The 23,429-nt window shown below is 40.1% G+C and overlaps 1 protein-coding gene across 3 annotated transcripts in view; it reads right to left on the reverse strand.

Annotated features, from left to right (window-relative positions):
• The window catches only part of kif14 (kinesin family member 14), a 97,820-nt gene that overhangs the window by 59,335 nt on the left and 15,056 nt on the right, over window positions 1–23,429 (reverse strand). For all 3 annotated transcript variants that reach the window (XM_048540065.2, XM_048540064.2, XM_048540061.2), the window contains exons 5-15: window positions 16,908–17,006; window positions 14,722–14,774; window positions 13,102–13,132; window positions 12,840–12,947; window positions 12,364–12,480; window positions 9,789–9,907; window positions 9,283–9,455; window positions 8,070–8,217; window positions 6,615–6,678; window positions 4,864–5,048; window positions 136–238 (exon numbers count right to left, since the gene is read on the reverse strand). In XM_048540065.2, the coding sequence (XP_048396022.2) occupies window positions 136–238; window positions 4,864–5,048; window positions 6,615–6,678; window positions 8,070–8,217; window positions 9,283–9,455; window positions 9,789–9,907; window positions 12,364–12,480; window positions 12,840–12,947; window positions 13,102–13,132; window positions 14,722–14,774; window positions 16,908–17,006 (1,200 nt within the window). The remainder of the gene's footprint in view (window positions 1–135; window positions 239–4,863; window positions 5,049–6,614; window positions 6,679–8,069; window positions 8,218–9,282; window positions 9,456–9,788; window positions 9,908–12,363; window positions 12,481–12,839; window positions 12,948–13,101; window positions 13,133–14,721; window positions 14,775–16,907; window positions 17,007–23,429) is intronic.

The following is a 23,429-nucleotide window of genomic DNA, read 5'->3' on the forward strand; positions in this document are numbered from 1 at the left end:
GAAAAACAGCAAGATTCACACAAGCAGCAACAACTATATGATCTAATTGGGCAAATTATATATCCGTGCTAAACAAGAACATGTTTTACAAAAACCATTATTATATTATCATAGATTGTATTAGAAATAACTTACATGATGTAGCACTATCGATTCTGCTATAAGGTTTCCATTGACATAAGTATTTGCTTCTCCAATTGGAGCAATACTAACAGTACCATTTAGGCTTTGTATGACACTGCAAATAAAACAAGATTCAAGTAAGTGATTAAACATTTAATTAACTTTGATGACCATTAAAAAAGATTGTTTTCTCAAAGAAAAAATAGTTAAAATGAGCTAATATTAAAAAGTCTAGCAAATTTAAAAAACAAAATCAATGTTTCACTTTCTGACAAAAGCAATTTGCTTTTTTTAAATGTAACAGTCATGCAACACAGATTAGACCCTTCGGCCCATCATGTCTGCACTGACAATTTTACCACAAAGTGAGTTAATCCTAATTTCCTGCACTGGTCCCATATCCTCGAACGCTATATTTCAAGTGCTCATTCAAGAATATGTTAAAAATTGTAAGGTTTCTGACCTCAACAACCTTCCCAGACAATACTCTGCAGATTCCCACCACCTATCGTGCAAAGAAGTTTTTTTTAAAAAATCAAATCCCCACTGAATCTCCTGCCCCTTACCCTAAAACTAATGTCCCCTCATGATTGACCCTTTAACCAAGGCGAACAGCCGTTCCCTATTCCCCCTGTCCATACCCCTCAATTTTACAAACCTCAATCACAACCCCCTCTCTTCTCTGTTCTGAAGAAAACAATCCTATCTAGTCTCTCCTTGTGACTCAACTGTTCCATCCCAGGCAACATCCTGGTGAATGTTCTCTGTACCCACTCTAGTGCCATCACATCTTTCTTATAATGAGGTGGCCAGAACAGCAAACAGTCCTCCCACTGTGACTTAACCAACACTCTGTACAACTCCAACATTCCCTCCTTGTTCTTATGCTCAACGTCATGACTTATAAAAGCAAGTGTCCCATATACCTTTACTATTGTATTCACGTGCTCCGCCAGCTTCAGGAGATCTGAGCTACCCAGTGCCTTGTCATTCATTAGATGCTCCCATATCTTGTTTCTTCTTCCAAAGTGCATCACCTCACACTTATCAGGGTTAAGACTCATCTGTAAATGCTCTACCCATCCGACCAACTCATGTATATCTTCCTATAACCTACAACCATCTTACAGTCACTCAAACAGCCTATCACTGCTCTTTTTGTCCTATTACTAAGTCAGTTTCTGATGCACCTCACTAAGTATCCCCAAATTACGTGTTTTGGAGCCATTTATTCTTCTGAATCAGTCTCCCATGTGGTACCTTGTCGAAAGATTTGCTAAAAGCCATATACACTACATCAACTGAACTTCTCTCATCCACCACAATCACGTGCTCAGAAGATTCAAACAAATTTGTTAGGCATGGCCTCTCTCTGACAAAGCTGACGAATGCTAATTTTTCCATGCTTTTCAGGCAGTTATAAATTCTTTCCTTCAGAATTTTTTCCAATGATTTCCCTACCACTGAAGTAAAACTCACTCGTCTGAAATTTCCTGGTTCGCCTCTCGTATCTTTCTTGAAAAGTGGAACCACATTAGCCGCCCTCTGGCACATAGGGGCCAGAGAGGAATTAAAAATTTGTGTCAGAGCCCCTAAAATTTGCTGCCTTACCACCCACAGCAGCCTGGAATAATTCATCCCAGGACCAGGGGATTTGTTCATTTTTAAGCCCATCAGCTAATCCAATACTTCCCCATTTCCTATGTCAAAATATGCAAGTTTGTCACAGTCCGTTTTCCTGAATTCCATACCTACATTCTCCTTTTCCAGAGTGAAAACTGAAGGGAAGTATTCATTTAATGCCCTTAGCAATGACATTTCTGTAGTCTCCCAACTACTTTACAATAGTCCCCTAATTGAATACCTCAAACTCGTTGTACAAGTCTTTAGAGGCCCAAATGGGAGTGGTCTCCTTAGTCGCAATTTGAGCCGAACATATTAAACACATTCAAGATAAAAATTACAATCCCAAGAATCATCTAACTGAATTTAAAGGAGAAGACTTCCGCCGTGCACAACTGCACTCTCAAAAACTTAAGTAACTAACTAACTATAACTTAGAATTGTTTATTTACCTTGATAGGTGATTTTATGCTGTCAGAAGAACTATCTATATTCTTAAACTCAAACAGATACCATGTAAAAGTACTGTCCGTTATTAAGATGGTGATATTGTCACACAGATTGCCTTTCATTTCACAAAAGCAATTTCATGAATTATGAAACAAAAAGCAAATCCCAAACTTCAACAATGATCACAAGCTAGGAGATAAACTTTCAACATTCTCACATTTATGACTTGGAGCATTGATAATAAGAGTCAAACATCTATATAACAGGTGGTGACAGTTAAGTGTGTAAGAGCTCCAATTTATAAATGATCCCACTGCTTTCAGCGTTCATTTTAAGAAGCAAGACTCATGGAATATCTGGAATGTTCTCCTAAACAAAATTTTCTGTCTTGAATTAACTCCATCCTATCAGGATTCATGTTAACCCGACAGTAACTGCAACCATCGATCCAACTGCTTGCTACCTGAAGATCAATAATTGTCACTGAGGACAAGACCCAAGGAAGCGGATTAGGTGCAGGAGGGATAAGATCATGGAATGGAAGGGTGGCGGATACAATTTATTAAAGTTTTGAGAAATGGATCCAGGCTATGAAGCCCATCAATCACCAACCAGTCCGAGTTCCATTTCCTTGCATTCCATCCATTGCTCTTGTGCCAGCTTCACCTCACTAAAAAACAGAAGGTAACGTCACCACTGTCCTAAACGATTACAGGGCTGTACTCTTACTTGAGAGGGTCACCAAGCCTCAGGCAAGGGACAAGGTAGAGAAGGTGGAATTTTTCATGGTAACCTCAGCTGGGACAGGAATTGAACCCACACAATAGATATGACTCTGCAACATGAATCAGCTATCCAGCCACCTGAGCAACTGATGCCACCACACCACGGCCCTCCCGCCACGACCTCAAGAGACTCTGCTTTTCCATATTCCTTCTCCTTTGCTTCATTTCTCCCTATCCCTATTCCTGCCTGTCACAACCAGGTGAGGAGGGGTGAATTAATTCACCTCTTTTAAATTCCTTCAGTCAATCACAAAGATTTATTTTTAAGAATGCAGCTGAATCACTATTTCCTGGTTGTCTACAAGATCCTTCCACTTGCAAATGATCTACAGCTTTCTTATGTAATAATAATTTTTATTGCAATCCAGAGAAATTTAAGGTTTTTGAAAAGATTTGTAGCTCAGGTTGTACGTGAGGTTGTTGACTTGCTCACAGAGCTGGTTTGTTCTTGTTTAGACGTTTTGTCGCTATGCTAGGTAACATCAGTGGGGCCAACAATGAAGCAATGTTGTTCTACTCAGCTTGGAATTTATACTATCAGTCTGTTATGGTCAGTTGTGTCAGTTCTGTTGTGTATGAGTTTGTATATCAAGTCCAATTCGATGTTTGCTGATTGCATTATGGGTCGAGAACCATGCTTCTATGAATTCCCGTGCCGGTCTATAATTGGCTTCAGTTACTGTGGTTACCTTGTCCCAGTTAAACTAATGGCCTTCATTGTCCGAGTGTACTTATCATAGAGAAAGTTCTTTGTGCCGTTTTGCTGTCAGCTAATGTTCATGTATTCCGATGGCTAGTTTCGCTCCTGTCTGCCTGATGTAATGTTTGTGACAGTTGTTGCATGATATTTTATAAACTATGTTGGTTCTGCATGTTGTGGATAAGAGGTCTTTAATCCTGCTGAGTGTCGTAGTGCAGCTGGGGGCTTGTGCGCTACCATGATTCTGAATGGTCGAAGGAGTCTTGTTGTCAGTTCTGATAAGTTCTTGATGTAGAGCAGTGTGGCCAGTGTGTTAGGGCATACTGTGTCCTCTTTAGTAGGCACCTGCAGATGAAATTGCAGGGATATCAGTTCATAGTGAAGATTTTGTACAGGTGGTCTTCCTCTTTCCTGCGTAGTTCTGGCATGTCTCAGTGTGTGGTGGCCTATTTAAATAGTGTCCTAACACAGGTTTGTTTGTGGGCGTGGGGATGGTTGGTCAAAGTCGAGCATTTGATCAGGGTGGGTTGCTTTCCTGTACACCAAGGTTTGGAACTCCCTGCTGGTCATACATTCAACCCCGACGTCCAGAAAAGGAAGCCAATTGTTGTTTTCTTCTTGTCTTGTGAACTTAATCCTGGGGAAAGCTTTGTTGTTGAGGTGGTTGGTCTCTTTTAATTTGGTGCGTTTAAGGATGACAAATACCAGATCCACAGTTTAGGTTGAATGAGGGGGAGAGTAGTGGTGTGTTCTGGTCTTTGCATGACTGACTCTGTGAAGGAGTCCGGAGATGGGTGACCCCATGGGTGTGCCATTGATCTGTTTGTATAATTGACCATTAAATATAAAGTGTCTGGTGAGGCACAAATCTAGTAGTTTGAGCAGATTGTCATTGCTGATGGAGCTACTGGTCTACGTTCCCGCCTCCTCTAGTAATGTGACCAGTGTTTCTCCAACTAGTGGGATGTCAATTGACGTGAATAATACATAATAGTTTCATTCCATGTGAAGCCATTTAACATGATTCATCAGAGACACAAGATATTTATGAAGTCAGATTTAATTTTCAGTCCCAAGCTTTAGAATAGCAAAGCAATAATACAAAATATAGTTATCGGGTAAAAACGATCATCATTCTTTTCATATCTAGATACATAAAGATTGCAAAACTTTGTAACTCACCAATGATCATCAGCAATGAGTGCACCAGATAGCTGGATATCATGCTTTGAGTTTGGTCTTTGCTTTCCCACTCTTGTCTGACCTTCCTTTATCATGTACAGGAGCATCTCTGAAATCTGGGGATCTTCATTGAGATTCACAAGATTTGGCAAACTGTTATCCACTTTAAAAGTGATTCCAGCTTTCTATGGACAGAGATCCCAATTAATAGGCAAAATGTTCCTCCTCAGGTACACAATACCATAGTTTAACTGATAACAGTGTTCTAGTGACAGAACGTTATCAGAAGCTGCCACATTATCAATGACTTTGTGGAAACTATCCTTAAAGAAAGGCTCTGACATCATTATCATCAATTAGTTATCATTGGCAAAAATTTGGAATTTAAAGTTTTGCACAAAAAAAATCTATTTGGATCCAACATGACAGGGAAATAGAACCAAGTCTATCAACTGTAGGAGATTCCACAAACCAAAAAGACAGTAATGCAGGGGTTTGTTGCAAGTTGACCAGTGATAACTTTTGACCGAGAAGCAGGATAAATATGGAAAATGTGCAATTGCTTTAAAATATCAGTGGAATCTGCACTTGATTTTAAGAATCAGTGAAAGTGAGCAAAGAGTTTGTACAAAATGTAAGTAAGCAATTATAATTTTCTTGGATAACAAGTACAAGTCCATGTGGCCTGATAACCCTTGACTTGAAAGCAGTACCAATAAGACAACATGTCAGAAGCCATCTGACCAGAAAAACAATGTGGCAGACAGAAATTTGAGCTGAAGAAGGTAATAAATGCACACATGCAAAGGCAGAAAAAAAAGGAACTCAGAAGTTTTGAAGCAAATCTCTCAATTTTTCTGTTTGGCACAAAAAAGGGAATTCTTGCAAGTGTTGTTTGAGCAGGCTAAACAACAGCTCCAGAACCCGGAAAGCTGTGTGAATAGCTCAGAGACACCATTGGGTTGTATTTTACACCAGAGAGGGTGATAACAATAGATCTGTCGAAAAGATATTTTGGGAAACTCTGGACTTTTGTGATCAGAGGTGGGGAAGGGAAGTGATCATAAAAATATGCCGTGATGATAATATTAGTGGAACACAAAAGGTGAAAGCTGTTGTTGCATAGAACACCTGACCAACTCTGTGAAAAGAACAGCATATTGTGAAACTGTATGGGTTACATTGTGCCTCATGTCTCCATGGAGTGATGTGGTTCTTCATTTGGGGGTCATGCAGTAAATTCTGATATTTGGTAGCAAACATGCCTGGAACATTAGTTTCAAACTGAAAGGTAACTTCACCGCTGGGAATTCTTTTCCCCACAACTCTCCAAGTGACTGTTATAAAGAAAAATGCCAACAGCCCCAGCTGTACAAGTCAGAAAGTTCATCTGTACTAAGGAATACTGCTAATAGGGTGTGTGGTATTAGCCCACTAAACTGCAATGACACTGTCACTCCCTTGGCTCTTGCTGACTTGCATTCTACATTAAACAGTTTCATCACAAGGCTCTCAAATATCACAATGACTTTCCATTCCTGTCATCTGACAAATTTAAATATATTGTGGACAGACAATATATTAACAAAGAAGCTAGGACCCTATTTATTGTTATGTTTACATTTTGATTCATACCGTTTTATGATTCGGAAGGAAATCCCAATAATAAGGTAGTATCATTGCTATTTCTTTCACAGCATCTAACATGAATATGGAAATCAAAGAATGAATAAGAAAAATCAACTGATCACCTGTAGTTCTCTTGCTTCCTCAAGTTTTCTCTTTTCTGCTTCGTCCAACCTCTCTCTCCATCTCCTAGAGATGACATGACAAATATTTTCCGTTTGTGACAAAGAATGTTTGCAACAATACATCAGCCTTTGTGCCTTTCACACAATAAGCACCAAAACCAAAGCACTTAGTTCAGTGCCCCTCTTTGGGAAGTCAAAGCTGTAAGCATGTTTAACAAGCTATTCTAAGATCTGGATATGCACGCGCGGACACACACAAAAGCACACACAAAGGAAGTAAAGCTGTACAAACTACATTCTGCTGGCTAAAGACAAAAAGAGCATAAATAATGCAAAATCCCAATTTTCTATTACCACTAAAAGACAAAATGCTTGAAGCTTCGATGAATGCAGCATGTTCTCTTGCGCATAGCCCTGCTAAAAAAAATTGCCCTATATAAATTGGATCCAAAGGATTACAAAAGGAAAACAAAGTGTGCTTTACCATATCGCAAAAAAAGTTTCAACAAAATTATGAATTAGACTAAAACTTAGGTTACTCTTATCCTTTTGTCTGAAACAACTAGATACAAATGGCATTACTATTTTCATGTATTAACTTAAATTTTAACTAGAATGAGTTGATTTTAAATACTGGGTGAATTCTGCAGCACTCTCCTTTTGGGAATTACTTCAATAATATGAAAAGTATTGTGGATCCTACAAATGCTCAAACTACTCATGATCCACATATTCTTTTAATGAAGAAACATTAGCTTTAAGTTTTCCTTATGTAAGCCACAAGTTTTATTTGATGACAAAGTTACCTCAGCGCTGAAATGTAGTTTGAAACTGCTCAAACATGTGTTATACGAGAATTACAGCTGACTTGGAATTGTACAGGTGGCTCAGCAACGCCTTGCCTCATTTAACTTTCGATGCTTGTTTACTATAGAATTCAATGAACTGTATTTTATGCAAAGACAAAATGGCATTTGCGTTGTATTGGGATGTTAGTAGATCTGCATATGCAATTCAGATAGAGCACAGCCAAACTGACAATTCTTCACCACTTTGAGCTCTGAATCTAAGATATAAACTCTGAGTCAACTCTCTCATTTTAATTAGTTTCCAAGATGTAGGTGATACTAAAAAGGACACAATTATTCCCCATCTCTACATGCCCTGTGGAAGTTGCATTGGGTCTGTTCGCTGTTCGTTGAGCAGCTGCAGTCTTTGGTGAAGCTTCCACAATGGTGTTGAATATGGATTCAATGATATTGATCAGGTGATGATGAAGGAATGAGATACGAGTCACAACAATTATGGGAACATTACCAGTGATTTCTTTCAATTGATATGTATAAAGAGACTAAATTTGATCAATTACAAACAATTTATCAGCAAGATAGACTTGATGATCTAAATTCCTTTTTACATTTCCAGACCCAACATAAATCATATTCATTATCTTACCTTTGTGCTTCGGCCATCTCCTTCTCCTGTTGATTCAGCTTCAATTTCAGAGCTTTTATTTCCTTTTGGGATGCTTTATACCTCTCCGACTGAATTCCTTGGCTACTCATCTGGGCAGCTTTCAACTTCTCAATTTCTATTTTCAGATCTGATTCAGCAAGATGCAAAAGAAAAAGAATTACATTCTTCAAAACTCTGTGGTGAAAAGAAAACAACTGGCTACAAAAATGCCAACCCTATCAAAATGTTTACTGTTCAGATTGGAATTCATCAGTGAACAACAGTTTGACTTGAAGTAAAGTCTTGTAAGCAAAAAGTGAATTTTGTTTCCTATATACATACATTCAGTTGAAACCAGAGAAAAAGGTACAGCACCATCTGCTGGACAATTTAAGATTGAGATTTTCCTGTCAAAAAGTGTTTTGGCCCTTCCAAAACAAGTCTTCAATGTGTAATGATCATTAAAGGGCAAAACCTGCTTGAAATCACATATTTTTCAAGTTCAAATTCATTTCAATCATTGCAAAGTATAATGCTTTATCGCAATCAGAATATTAACTCTGAAATAATGTTGATCGTTAGTTCGTGTAAATTAAATACTGATTATTTTCCTGATTACAGCTTAATTTTTGAACGCACCTTGTTTTAAGGCTGAATGTAAAGCATTTTGATAAATCCTACATAAAAGATGACTACTCATTCAAATAACCCGCGCTACTTTTAAATTTCCATTTTCACAATCCCATGATTAGGAAGGAAATTTCCTCCACAACACCAAAGTTCTAACATACAAATATTTAATTATTACAAGCCATATTTAAATTGCAAGAAGAAGATTATACAAACTTAAATGTACAAAGTAAAACATATGTGGCTAAATGCTAAACAAAATGTCAAGGAGTAGCAGAGGATTTATTTATTTATGTCACATTATATGTCTGACTTCAAATGGCCAAAATAATTTTAAATGAACAAAAATGATTTGGCTTTTTAGTCTATTGGGTCATGCAGTATTCATGATTCTTCACGCTACCCACCCTGCATAACAAAGGGAAAAGTAGTAAAATTATGGAAATTTAACTCCTTTCTAGAAAATAACCCAAATCTTGGAGGTTATGCTACTTTTCATAGGCCCAATTCCCATTTCAAAATGCTCATGTCAAAGCAAAACAACCCCCACATTAGTTCATTTGTACAGAAAATGTCAAACAACCTCTAATCAATTTTGCACTCGAATCCTCATTCACTTTTGCAACGTTGATAATCTGACGAGCCTGTTTGGCATATCTAAGCGTACTAAGAGTCTCTTCGACATTAGAAGCAGATGGGCTGATGGTCGCTATCATAGCCGTTTTTGAATTGCCACCCAGGCTGTCTTTCAGTAACCTGCAGCATGTTTCAAATGACCAAAAGAAAAGAATGTGTTCTAAAACATTATTAGGCAATAGAAAATAATATACATGCAGAAAATACTAGAATGTATTAGTCATATGATGTAAAAAAATCTAACTTCAATGTACTATTTTACATAAACTTTAATTAAATTGTGTTGTTGAAGTGGGCAACATTTCCTGTTTCACTATTTTAAGTTATTCATACAATTTACTCACATCAGCTTAGTTGCATGTTTACACATAAGTGATAGCAAATGAAAATACCATGGAACGACAACAATCTATTTACATTCATTTCCAGCACTGTACATAATTCAGAACTCACCATGTTAGCACTGACTCCCTGTAAGGGATAAAAACTTTCTTCTTAGCCTGAAAATATTCTGAAAGTGCCGATATAACCTTTCCCAAGGTGAAGAGTGATTTATTTATGCTTACACCCTCCTGTATGAAAGAAAAGTTGTGTTTCAAAGTCAAATAATAGCACTGTAATGATCTAGAAACTACATATAAACTAGAATATTCAAACCAGGCAGAAGATTAGTTGGGATGAATAATCCCTGTATAAAGGAAAATTGTAATCAATGGATCGGATCAAGTGCAGTACAAATAAATCATTTATTGAGTAAATGCAAACCCTGAAAGTGAATTATTGACTCCAGCTTTGATGGATTTAAGGTAATTGGTGTGCCACTTTGCCTGTGGAGGGGGCATTGCAACATAATGTGAAATAACAATACCTGGAGTGGACAGGTAGGGTGGAATCAAAGGGAACAGATGACGACAAGGAAAACCTGGTAGTTTACAATTCATCACAGCCCCATGAGATTTGGTAATATATCAACTTTTTTAAAAAATTCCACTAGACTTCAAAAATGATTTCATCTTTCTGCAGACAGAGGCTCTTGTTAAGAGGCAAAATGTTCTTCTGCTACCAAATACCACTGGGGTTTAATTGAATGTAAAGTTCTAATAACGAAACATTGTCAAATCGTCAACTCTGATAATGACTTAAAGGAAGCCTTCCTTAAAGACACACGTTCACAATTTTGTCAACAATCCAATCGATATCATCAGCCAAAATATTCAAGATTTTGTACAGAATATCTGTTTGGCTCCAACATGATGTCAGCATGGACTAGAAAAATGCAGTCAGTCAGTCAGTACCCATTCAAAAAATGGTCATTCATTGCAATTAAAGCAGGATACTTCACCTCTCCTTTAATTGCCCACAATGTAAATCTCTATCTTTACTAAAACAATTGATAAAGAAATCTGACAGAAGCAATACATGGAATCAATAATTGCTGTGCTTTTGACTACAGACAACCAGCTCAAGAATGCACAAGCAAAAGGCCATGAAACAAGGCACCTATATTTCATTCTTGAGATACAGGTATGATGGCAAATCTGGCATTGATTTCCCAGCCCTAACTTGCCTTGATAAAGTGAGTGATGACAGGCTGGCTTCTAAAAGTTTTGTAGTTAGTGTCCTGAAAGTGCTCTCACAATGCTATTTGAGGATTTCAATGAAGGAGGATGAGAAGCATATGTCCAAAGAGGGATCACATATGGATTGAAGGAAAAATCAGAGGTGATTTTTAGTTGTGAAGTATAGATTTGGGATACAAATCAAACGCAATCCAATTCAGAGGAGAAAGCAAAAAGTGAGCAAAACTGACAATAACTAAACAAATGGTGCATTTTGCTTCACTGCTTCCGTACTCCTACAGTTCAAATCAAACTAATAAAGCTGTATTCAGATTCTGTTGTAGTGGATGAGTGAATCAATCTCAAGCTAATTTTATTTGTGCATTGAGTCCAAAAATATCACTGAAGAACAAATTTATGAAAGATTAACTGCAAATAATTTAAGACAGAGCGAGAGAATTTACTTTTCCTCAGAGTTAGGATGTGTGGAATATGCAGTTACAATCTCAATAATTAGGACTAAATTCAGGTGAGTGGTTCAAAATAAATTTAAAGGTTATGGGAATAATGCAGCATTAAGGTACCCCACTTATGTGATAGACACCAGATAATGTTTGGACTGAGCCTCCAGTAGCTGTACTTTTATTGGTGAGCAATTTTTTGAAAGGCCTTAGCAAAATATAAATAATATTTGTAAATCTTATTGAAAGACAGCAGCCTTCCAGTAGAAAATGTCAATTGCACAAATAACATTTGTGCCACAAAAGTGTTAGGCAATGGCCATCTCAACAAAAAACTACCCATATCCTTGTGACGTTCAATGGCATTACCATAAATGAATCTTCATTGCCAGAGGCAGCTTTGATTCAGCCATAAAAATACTGTGGCCACAAAAGCAAGTCAGAGTCTGGGAACTCTGCAGCAGGTAACTCATGTCCTGATTCTCTGAAACCAGCCCACTATCTACAATTCACAAGTCAGGAGTGCGGTAGAATACTTTAGAATTACATGGATGAGTGCAGCTGTGACAATACTCAAGAAGCTTGAAGAATCCAGGATCCAGCAACCTATTTGATTGGCAGTCTCTCCACAATCGATGTACAATTGGAGCAGTGTGTCTGACATACAAGAAACACAGTGTAACAACTCACCAAAGTTCCTTCAGCAGCACTTTCTACAATGCTACCTCTACAACTTAAAAGGATAATTGTGCCTGATGCCTGAGAGCACTTGGAACTATATTGCTAATCCTTCACGGTCACTGGGCCAAAATCCTGGAACTTCTTTTCCAGTAGCAGTGTAGCCCTTCCTGGCCCCCACAGACTACAGTCATTTCAGAAGGCAGCTCATCATTACCTTCTGAAGACCAATGAGGGATATAATTGCTGTCCCGTCCAACCACTCCCCCAGCACATGAATGTATAGAAAAATAACCATTTGCAGATAATTCATCTTTGCAAAGTGCGTACCTTTAGTCTATCACCACTGGTCTGAGATGTAAAACAACGTTCACTTCCTGCAAGATCCACTAGATTTATTTTGCTCATCACACAGTGTTCATGTTCCTCCTCTTCAACAAATTCTGTCTACAGGCCAAACACACAAAAAATTTGAAAAGCCCATTAATTGGTTGAACAAAGCATTAATGCTATAGCATTACTAATCATGGCGGAGTTGTTCAAATACCAAGGGTAATCACATTTACACAAAGGTTATCGAACTGCTGCACTGAATTATTAATTTTAACAGAGCTGCTCAGGTATTTCCTGAAATCATTTCCAGAATGCCAATTTCATACTTTATTTTGTTCTCATTTTAAGGAATGTTTTTTACTCATTGGAATTTGTAACAAAATTAGCGTAAAATGTAAATAAAATTTCCAAAAGCAGATGTAAATATAAAATTCACACAAAATAACTTTAAGTTTACTATAATAATATTTCACCTTGGTCTGGGTCATAATGAGTGTGAAAACCGAGTGAGACCGGGAACTCTTTTCATTCATGCCTGTGGCTGCAGTAGCTCTCTGCTTGTTCCCTAGCTCCAGCCAACCCTAAAGCAGAAATTATTATTTTAGAAAGTAAATACCTGTAATTATGACAGCTCTCTGCAAAATACAACAAATTAGACTGTTGAAAGCCAAACATTTATGCACTACAAAGACAGACTACCTTATTTTGATTCTAAAGAACAGATGTAATGCTTACCTGGATATCTGCATAAGAGGTAACAACATTCCTGCAAAGTAACAAGTATGTAATTGAAAAAAGTAGAACATTTGGACTGTGGGATATTTAGTTCAAATCTTTGGAATGTCTTCCAGACAATGAAAAGAATGATTTAAATCTTAGCATTTGTTAACAGCGTAATACATTAATACTGTTTCATGTTCAATTTTGCACAATAACAAAACCTTGGTTTGGTTCTACATACACAAATGGAAATTTCCATTCTGAAACTTCTTAGTGGTACTGATATGTCAATGTTTAGTGCCTCAAAAATAGAGGATACAAGTTAAATATTAGGGTCCTTTGGTCCTGAATGTTAATCACATTAAGCACAGAGATGCAAATTCAACCTTCTCACTTATTATTTTCTTTTCCATGATTTCTTTGAAGAAAATGATCTCTATCTGGAAATATGATTATTTATCTTAAAAATGAGGAAAGCATTCAGAAAGTTTTAAACTGAATTTAAAACTCTAAATTACTTACTAATATGCAGCAACAATATTGAGGCCGACAAGGAGTAATATTCACGCCATCAAGTGCCAGACATTAGACATTTCCAACAAGAGAGAATCTAGCCATCTCTCCATGACATTCATAGGCATCACCATTGCTGGTTTCCCACACCCTCTCAAAATATAAGCATCTTGGGGGTTACCATTGACCAGAAGCTGAATTGCACTAGCTTTATAAATATTGTGGATACAACAGCAGGTCAGAGGATTGGGATTCTGCTGCAAGTACCTCCTTGCTGGGCTCCCTAGTCCTGTCAATATCAGGAATTTGGTGGAATATTTTCTAGTGGCTTGGATGAGCGCAGATTCAACAACATTTAAGAAACTTTACACTACACTGGACAAAAGAATCCACTTGATTGTTAGTATTTAAGTTGATGAATTAAGTGTCAAAATGTCGGCAATAAGTACAAACCATAAGATGCATCGTTACTACTTGCCCACAGTTCCTTCAACAGTGCCTTCTAAATCCAAAGTTTCTAGCATCTAAAAGGGAGAAAGGCAACAGATGCATGGGAACTCCATCATCTACAAGTCACCCACCAAAATATGCTATCCCAACTTGGAACTGTATCACTATTTCTCCACCATCACTGGTTCAAACTCCTGTCATTTCTGCATTACGAAAGTACCTACATCCTATGGGCTCCATACGGTACGGTTCTATGACTCTATATGGACTGCAGCAAGGTTAATTAGGAATGGGCACAAATGCTGGCCAAGCCAGTGATGCACAAATCCCATTCAGGAACAAACAAAACAAAGAAACATTAGTGCTAGCTCCATTGTTTAGTAAGATAGTGACAAACAAAGAAACATCTAAAAACATGACTCAAAAAAATTCAAGTTGTTATCTAAAATGTGGAGAATGGGAGACAACCATCTGAACAAAAAGTTAGTACTTGACTCAAAAGGAAAATTTCCTCAATGATTTTGCACTCCATGCAAAATAAATTCATTATTTAAGGAGAAGGAAAAAAATGAAGAAAATATTTCTGTAAATTACCTCCATTACATTTAAAAAATGATGTGAATGACGGCAAAGTACACTACCCACGGCATGAATTAATTACCCATAACTTACAATGAAAGATCAGCGACGTAGGGCCCAAAGATTGGATGTTCCCTTACTCGGAGCTACAAAACAACAAAGTAGTGTTTGATTAATCGTTCGAATAGTATTACAATATAATTTATAACACATGCAATACAAAGCATTAGCATCAAACCAACTGTTTAAACTTTGGAGACTAAAGTCATTGACCCAAATATTTCAATCAGAGTCAGAAGCCCTTAATTAAACATGATTAAATTAAAAATTACATACTTACCTTCAGGTATCTTCTTCACATGGAGATTTCTGGACAGGAGTCTCCTGTTGCAATCCTGACCAGGAATCTATAAAACCAGCAGCGAAGATTTCTGTAGAAAGCACATTCCCCTCTGCAGTAGTCTGTTGCCATGTTCTTGAATTCAATGTTCGGGAACACTGACAACTACTGGAAATGGTAAAAATGCAAGGACAGGTGGCTAGTATGCCAGGGAAGGGGATGTCTGTAGCAAGGTAGGTTAGATTCTAGGAGGGGGAGGTGGGTCAGATGCCAGTCAAGTGATTAAGTACTTAGATAACAAGGTGTAGAGCTGGGTGAACACGGCAGGCCGAGCAGGAAGGCGGACGTTTCGGGCCCAGACCCTTCATCAGAAATGGAGAAATTTCTGATGAAGGGTCTCGGCCCGAAACATCAGCCCACCTGCTCCTATGATGCTGCTCGGCCTGCCGTGTTCATCCAGTTCTACACCTTGTTATCTCGGATTCTCCACCATCTGCAGTTTCTATTATCTCTGACTGACTACTTAGATTAGGTCGAAGATCAGGGGATGTCAGTTTTGACAAGTAGGAGAGGCTGTTGGGTCCAGATGAATAAGTCAATGGGTGAGGAAATGTCAGGGAGGGGGGGGTAAGGGGTGTTGACCCTGACAACTGGGACAGGCTTGTGCATCCAACAACATTCAGACTGGGAACAGATGGCTTGAGGGGGTCAGGCCAGGAGAGATGTGAGGTATCAGTTCCAGCAAGGTCATCTGGGAAAGGAGTGGCCGGGTTGTCTGTGTGCACACAATCAACCAGGATAGTGGGGCTGGGGTGGGGGGTACTCAGCAATGAGTTTGGATCGTTAGTTTAATAGTTACACAGAAGTTTACACACAAATTTTTATCCTCTAAAATTTCCTGGGTAATTGCTGAACTAAGTGAGCTGTAACTCTCTAAATTCTCTGACTTCAACGGCTGTTTTGCAGGATTACAGATGGAGGAGAAATGACCAGCAGAAAGATCAACTTCCCAAGCAGTGTCAGGGATTCTATTTGTGGTTCTCAATGCACAACTCGATCTATGTTAATCCAACAAATCTGGTCAACAGCTCCACAGTTTGGCATTTTAATAGAAGGCGGCTCTTCTTGCAGATCAGCTCACAGTGCTTGGTGTGACAGAGCCACATAAGTCAAGATGTTTTCAAACTTAATTTTTATCCTGCATTGAGAGGACTAGTTTCAGGCAGGGCATCGAATTAAGCATGACAACTGGCTTTGATTCCCAGTTAACGTGAAGGGAAAAGAAAAATTGGTAATGTTTCAGATTGGTTCACCTAACTTAACTGAAACATGAATTTTTAAGAGACTGTAGTAATTTTCCATATCTGCTTAATTATATATGATAGTTTCCAGTTTCGGAATTGGCTCGTAACTAAGAAAGAGGCCGTCTCAAAATTTGCAGTATCAAAATTTAATTGACTATTCCACCGTAGTAAAATGAGGACCCAAGTCCAGGATGTACCTTCTAAAAGTTTCCATTAAATGGCATGGCAGGGTTAACAAAATAAAGTTAGGAACAACGCAATGCATTAAAATGTAGGAAATGCAACAGCCACCTACTTAACTCCTGATTTCTCACCAAGGACCTTTCAAAATACAAGATAAGGAACAGAAGGTAAACAAAAAATCTAAGTTGGTAAATCTCTTCCATCTGACTTGGCAAACAATCAAGACTGACACCAGCAGAAACCAAAGCACCTTACCTTCCCACTCAGCCTTGGAATGTCATAAATCATAAAGAATTACAATCAAAATAGCAATGGAGAGGTAGAGTGAGCCTTTGGCCTAACAGCAGCATGCTCGTCTCTGGGTGTTATATCCAACTCAGGCTTTTAACATAACCAATGTTGGAAAATATAAAACAAACATTGGTGAAATGAACAATTTACTTCATACTCACAGATTGCTTTGCTTGCATCTTTCCATTTCCAACAACCAATAAGTCATGAATTTTCTCATTGTAGACTTCAAAAAAGCTCATTTCAATATGGTATGTGATCTTTGAAAAATCAAGAGAAATATTATCAAAATAATATTCTATTTGCGATTCATGAAAAGAAAAGGCCTTTCACAGTAGAGGTCAGATTTATTGCAAATGCTGCTGTAATAAAAAATATGATCTGAATGAAGTAGCCGAGTAAACACATCATAATATTGCTGCATTTAAAGTTGTAATTTCAGTCTGAAATATTGTGAGGGGAATTTTAACCCTTTCCAGCAAATGTTGTTATAAAATACCTAACGCTGATAATCAACGGTCGTTATATGGTCAAAAGTAGGCCAGCTTTTTCAATTCAAACATTTACTGCCTTCACATTTTAACCATCAGCCTAGTGGATTTTGAACCCACATCTCCAGAACGTTGGCCTGGGTTTCTGGATTGCTAGTGCAATGACATTACCATGACCCCACCACCTCCCCAATTCCTTTGTTCCCTATTACTACTTCGAGCCTCACTCTCCATAGGTACAATGTCCACTCTTGCCTCTCTTACCTTTTCTGTCTAAAAAAAAAGAGTCTTTAGAAGTAACAAGGTAGCTTACCCTATTATTGCATTTTTAGTTATCTTTTAGTTTTTAAATGCTTCCCAAACCTCTGGCTTTCCATTAATCTTCAACACATTATATGCTTTCTCTTTTACTTTTATGCTGTCTGTGACTTTCCTTGTCAGCCACAGTCACCTCCTCCTCCCCTCACTGTGTTTCATCCTCCTTCGGATAAATTTCTGCTGTGCCGCCCAAATTACCACCAGAAACCTCTGCCATCGCTGCTGTACCGTCTTCCCTGCTACAGTACCCTTCCAAGCAACTCTCGGCAGCTCCTTCTTCATACCCTTGTAGATACTTTTGCTCACGTGTAACACTGTTACACCTGATTCCATTTTCTCTCCCTCAAACCGCAGGGTGAATTTTACTGTATTATGATCACTGCCCCCGGGGTTCCTTCACCTTAAGCTCCCTGATCCCTGCCTCATTACAGATCCAGAATTGGCTGTTCCCTAATGGGTTCTACCACAAGGCACCATTGTGTACAAATTCCATTAAGTACTGTCCTGGAGATCAGCTACAAGCCTGATTTTCCCAGTCCACCTGCACATGGAAATTTCCCACGATTTACTGTGCCTTTCAACATGCTTTCTCTATCGCCTGATAGATTTTGTTTCCCACATCCTAGTGTCTGCCACTGACCAGTTCTGAGGAAAGGTCACAGGACCTGAAACATGAACTCTTTCTCTCTCCACAGATTCTGCCAGACCTACTGAGCTTTACCAGCAATATCTGATTTTATTTCTAATTTCCAGCATCTGCTGTTCTTTCGGTTCTTACAGAGTTCAACAATTTTAGGTTGCATGCTCTGTCTCCATTTTTCTACATGATAATGTTGATATTTCTACAATTCACATATGCACCACTTCACTTAGTCCATTATTCCTTTTGTAATTTATTCACTTCAGCCTTCTACTCAAACAGGGACCTTCCTTGTCTTTCTAAGTTGTTCCCCAGCTCCTGCCATTTCCCTATTTCTGAGTGTTTCAAGCTTGTTACGTCATAAACATTTTCCAGTTCAAATGACAAGACATCAACTGGAGAATGGTTTAGAAGGGATGGACGCGAGGAAGTTGTTTCCGTTAGGCGGGGAGACTAGGACCCGTGGGCACAGCCTTAAAATTACAGGGGGTAAATTTAAAACTGAAATGAGATGACATTTCTTCAGCCAGAGAGTGGTGGTCTTGTGGAATTCATTGCCACAGAGTGCAGCGGAGGCCGGGACATTGGATGCCTTCAAGGCAGAGATCGACAAATTCTTGATCTCAGAAGGAATCGAGGGCTACAGGGTGAGTGCAGGGAAGTGGAGTTGAAATGCCCAGCCATGATTTAAATGGCAGAGTGGACTTGATGGGCTGAATGTCCTTACTTCCGCTCCCATGTCTTATGGTCTTATGGAGATGTTAGTGCATCTCTTCAGAGAAGCTACCCAATTAACTCATGAGTTCCTCTTTGACTGGTTTCATTTTAGTCTTGAATCTTAATCTCAATTATTGAGCAGGAAGACCTCAAAATCACTGCCAGTGCCACGTGCTAGTCAGAGTAGAAATAGCATGATATAGCAGATGAATATGTTGTTAAAGAGCCGGTGTGAGGGGACAGGTCTCAGGCTCTTGGAGCAGTGGGATCAGTTCTGGGGCTGTTGCGGGGGGGGGGGTGGGGGGGTGGAGGTAAGACAAAATGGATAAGTTATACCTGGGTAGGACTGATGGCCTGGGGGGAGTATTTGCTAAAGTAGCTGGGGAGGGTTTAAACTAAATTGGGAGGAACTTAAGCAAAGAATTAGAGGAAGAGGAAATCAAGGACAAGAACAAAAGACAGAAAAGGGAAATAAGATTGGATGCAAAAATATGAGGTATGGTTCATAAGTTTGCAGATGACACCAAAATTGGAGGTGCAGTGGACAAAGGTTACCTTTGAGTAGAACTGGATCCTGATCAGATGGGCCAAGAATTGGCAGATGGAGTTTCATTTAGATGTGAGGTGCTGTGTTTTGGAAAGGCAAATCAGGGCAGGACTTACACACTTAATGGTAAATCTAAGTCGGGGGTGTTGCTGAACGAAGACACCTTAGAGTGCGGGCTCACAGTTCCTTGAATGTTGAGTCACAGGTAGATAGGATATTGAAGGTGGTGCTTGGTATGCTTGCCTTTATTGGTCAGCACATCAAGTATTGGAGTTGGGAGGTCATGTTGCAGTTCACAAGACACTGGTTAGGCCACTATTCAATTCTCATCTCCCTGCTCTCAGAAGGATGGTGTGAAAATTGAAAGGGTTATGAAGAGATTTACAAGGATGTTACCAGGATTGGAGAGATTGAGCTACAGGGAGTGGCTGAATAGCTGGGGCTATTTTCACTGCAGCATCAGAGGCTGAGGGGTGACCTTATACAGGCTTATAAAATTATGAGGGGCATGAGTAGCTTAAATAGGCACGGTCTTTTCTCTGGGGTGGGGGAGTCCAAAACTAGACGGCATAGGTTTAAGGGATAATAAGGTGTAGAGCTGGATGAACACAGCAGGCCAAGCAGCAGAGGAGCAGGAAGGCTGATGTTTTGGGCCTAGACCCTTCTTCAGAAATGGGGGAGGAGAAAGGGGATCTGAAATAAATAGGGAGGGGGGGAAGCGGATAGAAGATGGATAGAGGAGAAGACAGGTGGAGAGGAGACAGACCGGTCAAAGAGGCGGGGATGGAGCCAGTAAAAGTGAGGAGGTAGGGAGGAGATAGGTCAGTCCAGGGAGGAAAGACAGGTCAAGGGGGAGGGACGACATTTGTAGGTAGGAGATGGGGGTAGGGCTTGACGTGAGAGGAGGGGATAGGTGGGAGGAAGAACAGGTTTGGGATGCGGTGGGGGAGGTGAGATTTTGAAGCTTGTCAAGTGCACATTGATACCATTGGGCCTCAGGGTTCCCACGCAAACTATGAGCTGCTGTTCCTGTACCCTTTGGGTAGCATCGTTGTGGCACTGCAGGAGGCCCAGGATGGACATGTTGAATTTTGGAATGGGAAGGGAAGTTGAAATGGTTTGTGACTGGGAGGTGCAGTTGTTTATTGCAAACCGAGCGTAGGTGTTCCGCAAAGGGGTCCCCAAGCCTCTGTGTGGTTCCCCCGATGTAGAGCAGGCCACAATGGGTACAGCGGATGCAGTATACCACATTAGCAGATGTGCAGGTGAACATCTGCTTCATGTGGAAAATCTTCTTGGGGCCTGGGATGGGGGTGGGGGAAGTTGTAGAGGCAGGTGTCGCACTTCCTGTGGTTGCAGGGAAAAGTGCCGGGTGTGGTGGGGCTGGAGGGGTGTGTGGAGTGGACAAGGGAGTCATGGAGGGAGTGGTCCCTCCAGAAAGCACATAAGGGTGGGGAGGGACAAACGTCTTTAGTGGTGGGGTCGAATTGCAGATGGGAGAAGTGTCAGAGGATGATGCGTTGGATCTGGAGGTTGGTGGATTGGTACATGAGGACGAGGGGGATTCTGTTTTCATTGTTATTGCCGGGAAGGGGTGGAAGGGATGAGTTGCGGGAAATGTGAGAGACACGGTCAAGGGTGTTCTTGACCATTGAGTTGGGGGGGGGGGGGGGGGAGCGTTGCAGTCCTTGAAAAACGAGGACATCTGAGATGTACAGGAGTGGAATGCCTCATCCTGGGAGCAGATGCAGCGGAGTCGAAGGAATTGGGAATAGGGGATGGCATTTTTGCAGGAAGGTTGGTGGGAGGTGTATTCTAGGTAGCTGTGGGAGTTGGTGGACTTGAAATGCCTATCGGTTTCTAGGTGGTTGCAAGAGAGAGCAGTATTAGAGATGGTCCAGGTAAACTCAAGGTTGGGGTGGAAGGTGTTGGTGAAGTGGATGAACTGTTTGAACTTCTCGTGGGTGCACGAGGTGGTGCTGATACAGTAATCAATGTAACAGAGGAAGAGGTGGGGTTTAGGGCCTGTGTAGGTATGGAACAGAGATTGTTCCACATAATCTACAAAGAGGCGGGCATAGCTTGGGCCCATGCGGGTACCCATGGCCACTCCCTTTGTCTGTAGGAAGTGGAAGAAATTGAAAGAGAAGTTGTTGAGGGTGAGGGCGAGTTCAGGTAAGCAGATGAGGGTGTCGGTGGAGGGGGACTGGTCGGGTCTGTGCAACAGGAAGAAGCAGAGGGTCTTTAGGCCGTCTGTATGGGGAATGCAGGAGTATAGGGACTGCACGTCCATGGTAAAGATGAGATGTTGGGGACCAGGGAATTGGAAGTTCTGTAGGAGGTAGAGGGCATGGGTGGTGTCACGGGCATAGGTAGGGAGTTCCTGGACCAATGGGGAGAAAATGGAGTCCAGATAGGTGCAGAAGCACATGGAGACAATGGGTCGACCAGGGCAGTCAGGTTTGTGAATTTTGGGAAGGAGACAGAAGTGGTCGGTGCGGGGCTGGGGAACGATGAGGTTGCTGGCTTTGGGTGGGAGGACACCTGAAGTGTTGAGGTCGTGGGTGGTTTGGGAGATGATGGTTTGGTAGTCAGGGATGGGGTCATAATCAAGGGGGCGGTAGGTGGTGGTGTCGGAAAGTTGGCATCTGGCCTCGGCAGTATAGAGGTCAGTGCGCCATACTACAACATAGGTTTAAGGTAAGAGGGGAAGACTTAACAGGGACCTAAGGGGAAATGTTGTTGTGCAGATGGTGCTGCATTTATGGAGTGAGCTGCCTGAAAAAAAATGGTGGAGGCTGGTCCAATTATCCAATTATAACTTTGGATATATAAATAGGAAGGGTTTAAGAGGGTTATGGGCCAAATGCTAGCAAATGGGACAAGATTTAATTCGGATATCTGCTCAGACAGATGCGTTGCCTGAAGGATCTGTTTCCACGCTGTATATTTCTATGACTCTAGGAGAAGTGATAGGCAGAGGAATCAAATGCCAGAATCAAAAAAGGTTATAGTAACAGAAATAGTGGTAATGGGACAAGGAACAAGAAACATTAAAATGACAAGCCTTCAGGCTTTTTGCCTGAATGCTTAAAGCATTTAAAATAAAACAGATGAATTAATCATGCAAATATATGTAAATGAGTATGCTATAGTTGGGATTACAGGAGGCATGGCTGCAGAGTGATCATGGGTGGGAACTGAACATCCAGGGGTACTTAATATTTAAGAAGGTTAGACAAAAAAGGTAGAGTTGCAGTACTGGTCAAAGAAGATATAAAACACAATCTTAAGAAAAGACACAAGAGATCAACGCGTAAATTAAAATGCATGTGATTTCGGGTAGTGTATGAGATAAAGAGAAAATTGGTTAGCAGACAGGAGACAAAGAATAGGAATAAATGGGTCTTTTTCTGAATGGCAGGCAGTGATTAGTGGGGTACCACGGGGATTGGTATTACCACCCCATCTATTCACAATACCTGTTAATGATTTAGATGATGAAACTAAATACAAGAACTCAAAACTTGCAGATGACAAAGTTGGATGGAAGGGTGAGCTGTGGCGAGGATGCAGAGATGTTGCAATGTGATTTCGATAGGCTAAGTGGGCAAATGTATGGCAGATGTAGTATAACATGGACAAATATGAGGTTATCCACTTCAGTAGCAAAAACAGAAAGGGGAATTATTATTTGAATAACTGTAAACTAAGAGAAGGGAACGTTTAATGAGACCTGAGTGCTCTTGTATACCAGTGCTGAAAGCAAGCACACAGGTGTAGCTGACACATAGGAGACAAAGCAAGAGGATTTGAGTACAAGAACAAACTTGCCTTACTGCAATTGTACACGACACTAGTGAGGCCACACCTGGAATATTCTGTGCAGTTTTCAACTCCTTATTTGAGGAAGAATGTTCTTGCTATTGAGGGATTGCAGTGAAGGTTTACCAGTTTGACTCCTGGGAGA

This window comes from Stegostoma tigrinum, chromosome 8, assembly GCF_030684315.1.
Source record: "Stegostoma tigrinum isolate sSteTig4 chromosome 8, sSteTig4.hap1, whole genome shotgun sequence".
Classification (NCBI taxonomy): domain Eukaryota; kingdom Metazoa; phylum Chordata; class Chondrichthyes; order Orectolobiformes; family Stegostomatidae; genus Stegostoma; species Stegostoma tigrinum.